The sequence below is a fragment of the Colobus angolensis genome, unplaced genomic scaffold (assembly GCF_000951035.1).
Source record: "Colobus angolensis palliatus isolate OR3802 unplaced genomic scaffold, Cang.pa_1.0 Scaffold8, whole genome shotgun sequence".
Lineage (NCBI taxonomy): Eukaryota > Metazoa > Chordata > Mammalia > Primates > Cercopithecidae > Colobus > Colobus angolensis.
In genome coordinates this window covers 4005825-4011906 of record NW_012121820.1, presented here as the reverse complement: position 1 = coordinate 4011906, position 6082 = coordinate 4005825, and the positions used below count along the sequence as shown (strand labels likewise).

Sequence of the window (6082 nt, the reverse complement as noted above, 5' to 3'; positions counted from 1 at the left end):
GAAGTTGGAACGCAAGTTCAGCTGGGTTCTTGATGAGTTTCAGTGAATTCGCCAAACTGACCAGCATCCATTCGCCGCGTCCAGCCCCTAGTTCGGTAGTTTGGGTTGACTTGTTTCTTTCTGCTCTCATTGGTTCAGGAATGAATGGGAAATGGACCAGCAAGTTAAAGCAGGATTTGCCTTCAGACCATTGCTTTCCTCTTCTCTGTCAAGACCTTTCTATCAAGTGAACTTCTCAGTGAAGACTCTTAGGTAGATTCCCCAGTGCGTGTGTATTCACACATGTAGGTACAGGTGGGGTGGATGCATATTAAAATTTGGATATGTTCTTTTTTAGCGGGTGGATGGGCTGGGAAAACTTATAATACTCTATTTCGAATTGAGCACAGAATAAAAGCTATACTCCCCCAATACATGCACTCGCAAGTAAAAGAAAAAAAAACCAAAAACCCAATTGAACCCAAACGGAATACTTTCTAAGGCATAGTATATGCTGAATTTCAATTATTCTGTTTCTATAAGAACTCTATAGGACTCTGGCTATGAAGCCTGAAAAGGTAGGTTCTTAATGATACTTCTGAATTCGTCCTTCAAAAGTGACTCAATAAAATGCTACTTTAAGGTCGGACAAAATACACAAGGAAGGAAGGGCCAGGTCCTACATGACCACAGAAGGCAGAAAGGGCCTTTGGTTACAAGGAGAGTTGCACCAATTGGTTTTCATTTAAAAAACAAAAAAACAAAAAAACAAATCATTTTCAATCTGTACACTTCTCATCTGCTTCAACCAACAAATGAAATGCCTTGACTGGAAGAAGGGGTGGTAAGTTCCTTCTCAATATATATGGCTATATTGAAACATGTTCACTTTCCTGATATGTAAAATAGACTATATTATCATTATTATTAATTTTTACAGATAGCATCAGCTCTAAAAATATCTGAATTGGAAATCACAACTATTTACTTTTATCAAAAAGCATTTGTTTTTTTCCCTGAATTTTCGCATTTGTGCTGATGGTGGACATTAATGGTGATGAAAACAAAGAAGAGACATGTGAGATGGTTGGCGGAGAACTGTCCCACAGTCGTTCCTCAAGAGGCCCCCAGCTCAGACTGCATGTTCAGCAAAGTGTTCTGGGAGTGCTGCTTCCTCTGCCTGGCACAGGACACCCTCACACTCTCCCTGCCCCTAAGTCCCTTTGTAGTTGCTGTGTGAATACTCTGAAGATACCTAGGAAGAGTGATGTTCTCGTTTTCTTTGTTAATGCGGCAAAGAACAGGGCTGCACCCTCTTGGGGGGATCCACAGTCTCTGGAGATGCTGAGAAGTGTTATGAATTGGGTTTGTATACAGCAGAGAAGACGTATTTTTAAGGGTGGTGGAATGATCCCATCTCATCATACGTGTGGCAGGTGGCTCAACCTTATGCCTTATGTATGAAGGGCAGGCAGAACAGCTCCATGATACTTGTGTACTGAGAGGTGAATCATGCCATCGTACTAACAGGCAGACCAGCAACAGATGATATTGAGACTTAAGACTAGGTGAACCAATACTATATCTTTCTTCCATTGGGAAGACATATGCCTGTTACTGTACTGAGGATAAGCAGAACTACACTATTGTACTTGGGACATCATCCATCAATATTACATTAAGAGAACAACACTGTTCCATTGTACTACAGACAGGCAGACCAATAACATGTCATCTTTACTGACAGGTGAGCCAACACTATAGCATTGTATTCATCAGTGGTTCAACCCAATGCCACCGTACTGAGGAACGGCCAACAACACCATGCTGTTGGACTAAAAGCAGGCAGGACAATGCCAGGTCATCAAACTAGGACAGGAAAACCAACACCAAGAAATACACCAGAACCACTCAGGATGCACACAAATACTTATTGCTTTTGTCTGTACTGGCTGCATCGATGGCTGCAGGAAGGAGAGTTGAGCTTTTAGTACAGACAGTGACACTGAAAAACCAATAGCTGGTTGACAAGAAAGAGAACAAAGTAAAACACCCAGTGTCCAACTGTCACTGTGTCCTTTTGAGATGTGCATGTCTCCTGTATACTCGACTTCATGAGAGGCCCCACCCAAGGGGCAAGAACCCCTCCTGACCCATGAGGGTTAAGGGAAGGCTTCAGAGGGGCGGGGAAGGAGCCCACAGACTTTGATATGGCAGACAGTAATACCAGCACAATATTACCCACGGTGGCCAGAAACAGGCAGGTAGCAACAATCCAACTACAGTCCCAACAATTGGCCCACGGGAAATAGTGCTTGTTTTAAAGTGCAAGATGTTGACACTGTCCCTGGCAGAACCTATTTTTGAAAAACATAAAGTGCTTTTTATTTTAACTTTTTTTTTAACTTGAAAACCACAGAAAACAAAACAGAATTTCTATTATAGTAGGTACTTTCCTTGCTGCAGCAGGAATTATTCAGTCTGAACTGGGCATTTCAATGCGGGGTATTTTTTTCCTTTCATTTTTGCAAGTAAAAAAAATCATATTTTTATACTGTTCTTCAGTAACACACAGTCTCTTTGAATAAACTATTTCTTTTGCATATTTGACACTTGCATATCTTTTGAGTCTACACTAGTGATGTAAAGAAAGCGTGTTCCTCCTCCAACCCTAAAGCAATGCTCTGAGTTCATGCTGTTGGCTGGGTTCCCACCTTCTGAACCCTTCCCAGATTGCCAGGGGGCAATTAGAATTGAGTACAAGTGGTGCAACTCACCCTGATGGTATCTCAAAATAAAATCTCAGGTACTACGGAATACTGAAGTCAATGAAGACATTTGAGTAAGGGTTTTGAGCTGGGATCGTGGCTTATGGCGCAGAGACTTCCCCGTGACCAATCATTCCCTGTAGCTGTCTAACAGTGGAATCCATCCAGGAGGTGATGGACAGGTGTTCCTAGGGGTGGCCGGGCGACATTCAATACCAAATTGGTCAACCCACTCTTTCAACACCAGCCGCTTGTTCCAGCATCCTTCTCCAGCTGAAGCCAGGAGGATTGGAAATGTTGCCCTCCAAGGCTGAGGTGGAAAGCCATGAGAGAAGAATGGGGAGTATGTGGCCTCAGTCCTGTCTAAAGTGGTGGTAGTGGTGGCTGTGAGTTACACTCATGTCATCTCCCAAAAAGGGCAATAGAGTTGTTACAAGGAGGTGCTGTGCCCTATGGCTTGGCCAACTTCATGCTGATGGACCTGTCATGGCTCTCAAGGTCTTAGGGAGCCTTCTCTGGAGTCTCTCTTCTCTCTGAGGGCTTTACAGGGCCTTTCTGTTCCAGAGTTCATGCAGAAAAGCTCTGTGGCAGGTAAGCTGGACAGCTCTTCTCTTTGGACCTCACCCAAAAGTCTCTCCTCCAAGGTGGGGCAGTTCAGATGCTCTGGTCTCGTGTGCTTCCATGGGCTCCTCCCCCTGGCAACACACGGACGTCAGGGGAGATGTGGTTTTCAAGTTTACACTTTTCCTGACCACTGGGGCCTTTTCCAGTCAATGCTTCTGTGGAGTAAATACAGTTCTGCCTTAAGAACTTAGGGGAGGTGGGTAAAGGGGAGCTTTCAAAGTGGTTTTTCTCCGATCTTGTCCCTGTGCTGAACTTCGGACTGGTGCTCCCAGGGAGGCTTTTGGGGGGGCTGGAGTCCACACTGTAGAGCAGCTGCCCCTCATCATCTGTGTCTGCGTCAATGTACTGGTGGACACCCGCCTCAAAGTTGAACGCTATTGCTGTGTGTTTCTCAGGAGACCGGGGGGGTGTCTTAGCACTTGCTGTGGTGTAGATGGAGGACTCTGGGCTCAGCACAGCCTTGTCCAAAAGTGTGGCACACTCCAGTCCAGCGACAGCAGCTGCAGCACTCCCCCGGTTCCTAAGAGGGTCGTGGTACATCCCTAGAACGGGGAGGAGTGGACTGGGGTCACCCTCCATGAAGTTGACTTTAAGTCCTCGGAGCTTCAAAGGGTTGTTATTTTTCATGGAACTCTTGGGGCTCTCAATGAAGAAACTAGAGTGCTGGCTGGCATCAGGGCTGGGGTTGGCCTCCACGAACCTACCACCACTGGCACCCAGAGCTCCCCGCCAGCCTACTTCTGGGGCTGTGCTGCCCCCAGTCTTGCTGGGGAGTGATGTCAAAGGGCTGTGGGAGAATCTGGTGGCCTCAGGGAAGTCTGTGGCACAGCTAATGAAGCTATCAATACTCGACATACTTCGCATGTCGATGACCCCTTCTGTGCGAGTGGGCAGAGGGGCTACGGGGCTAGGGATACTCTCCATTTCAAGTTCTTCCTTTGGTTTGCTCTGTGCTGCTGACTCCTTGGTATTGAGGATGGGTTGGGATTGGGTCTTGGCCATCTTATTGTACATGTCTTCCAACTGCTGAACGTTCAGGTGCTGAGGACTAGAAGATGATCTGGCTTTTTCAGGGGATCCCTGCTCCTTAGTTTCAAAGGACTTACTTGAGCTGGTTTCAGACAGTGTTCTCTTTGTCCATTTCCATTTGTTAGGAGACAAGTGGTTATCTTGTACTTTGTCTTTCTTACCCATATTCTCCCCATTTTTCTCAACCACAATGTCCATCATCTCAATGCTCCGGGCAAAAGCATCCTTCATGTTCATGGATACGATGCTGCCATTCCTCTTGGCTCTCTCCAGAGCCTCTCGCCGTTTGATTGCTTTCTCCTGTCTCTTCTGCTCCTTATAGAACTCAGAGAAGTTATTGACGATGATGGGGATGGGAAGAGCAATCACCAGGACTCCTGCGATGCAGCAGAGTCCCCCAACAATTTTCCCCAGGAGAGTCTTGGGGTAGATGTCTCCATACCCAACAGTAGTCATGGTGATGGTGGCCCACCAGAAAGAGGCTGGGATGCTTTTGAACTTGGTGTCGTCCTCATCCTTCTCAGCAAAGAAGACAAGGCTGGAGAAGATCATAATGCCCATGGCGAGGAAGAGGATGAGCAAGCCCAATTCATTGTAGCTCCTCCGCAAAGTGAAGCCCAGGGACTGGAGGCCAGTGGAGTGGCGTGCAAGCTTAAGGATGCGGAGAATTCGCATGATGCGGAAGATCTGGACCACGCGGCGGACATTCTGGAATTGCAGCACGCTCTTGTTGGATTCAGTGAGGAAAATGGTGACATAGTACGGCAGAATGGCCAATAAGTCAATGGCATTGAGTGGGCCCTTGAAGAACTTCCACTTCTTGGGCGAGGAGAGGAACCGCAGCAGGTACTCCATGGTGAACCATGCGATGCACACAGCCTCCACGTGGGCCAGCTGGGGGTTGTCTGTGGACTGGCCGAACTCATCGAGGCTCTGTAGCTCAGGCAGCGTGTTGAGGGACAGGGCAATGGTGGAGAGGACGATGAACATGATGGAAATTATGGCAAGGATCTGTGAGGAGAAGAGAGTGGGATTTAGTTATCAACCACCTCACGGGATGATCATCATAACACCCTGGATCTACAGGGCACTCCTCAATGTTCAAGAGCATTTTCACATCTCACTAGTCATTTAATGAGCCAAAAAGAGAATTTGTTGTAATCCATTTGTTGTCCAGATGTGGAAACCAAGGCCCAGAGAAATGAAATGTTTTAAAGCTATCAGCAAGCCCAGGGTTCAAACATACTTTTTCAGATAGTAACCATTTTATGGGCCCTGAAACGCTGCATTCTCTGTTGCAACGACTTGACTCTGTAGCTGTAGCATAAAGGCAGCCTTGGATAATACATAAATGAATGGGCATAGCTGTGTTTCAATGAAACTTTATTTACAAAAACAGACAGTAGACCGAATTTGGCCTGTGAACCATGATTTGCTGACTTCTGATCTAGACCAGTGGCTCACAATGGGTGGGGAACTACCTTCACGGAGATGATACTAATGGTAATAGCTATCCTTGATTGAGTGTTCGTTGTGTGCTAGGCACTTTCCATGAAATAGCTCATTTCATTCTTATAATAACCCTGTTCAGTGCTATTAGCTCCGTTGAAGAGATGCGGACACTTGGGTTTCCACAGCTAGTAAGTGGAAGGGCCAGCATTTTAACTCAGGTCTGGGTGACC

General features: G+C 46.3%; 1 protein-coding gene across 1 annotated transcript in view; it reads right to left on the bottom strand.

Moving 5' to 3' along the window:
* Positions 1–873: 873 nt before the first annotated feature.
* Positions 874–6082, bottom strand: part of KCNB1 (potassium channel, voltage gated Shab related subfamily B, member 1) — a 134699-nt gene continuing 129490 nt past the window's right edge. Inside the window, exon 4 of the mRNA XM_011929188.1 lies at positions 874–5411. Coding sequence (XP_011784578.1) covers positions 3402–5411 — 2010 coding nt within the window. The 3' untranslated portion in view covers positions 874–3401. The remainder of the gene's footprint in view (positions 5412–6082) is intronic.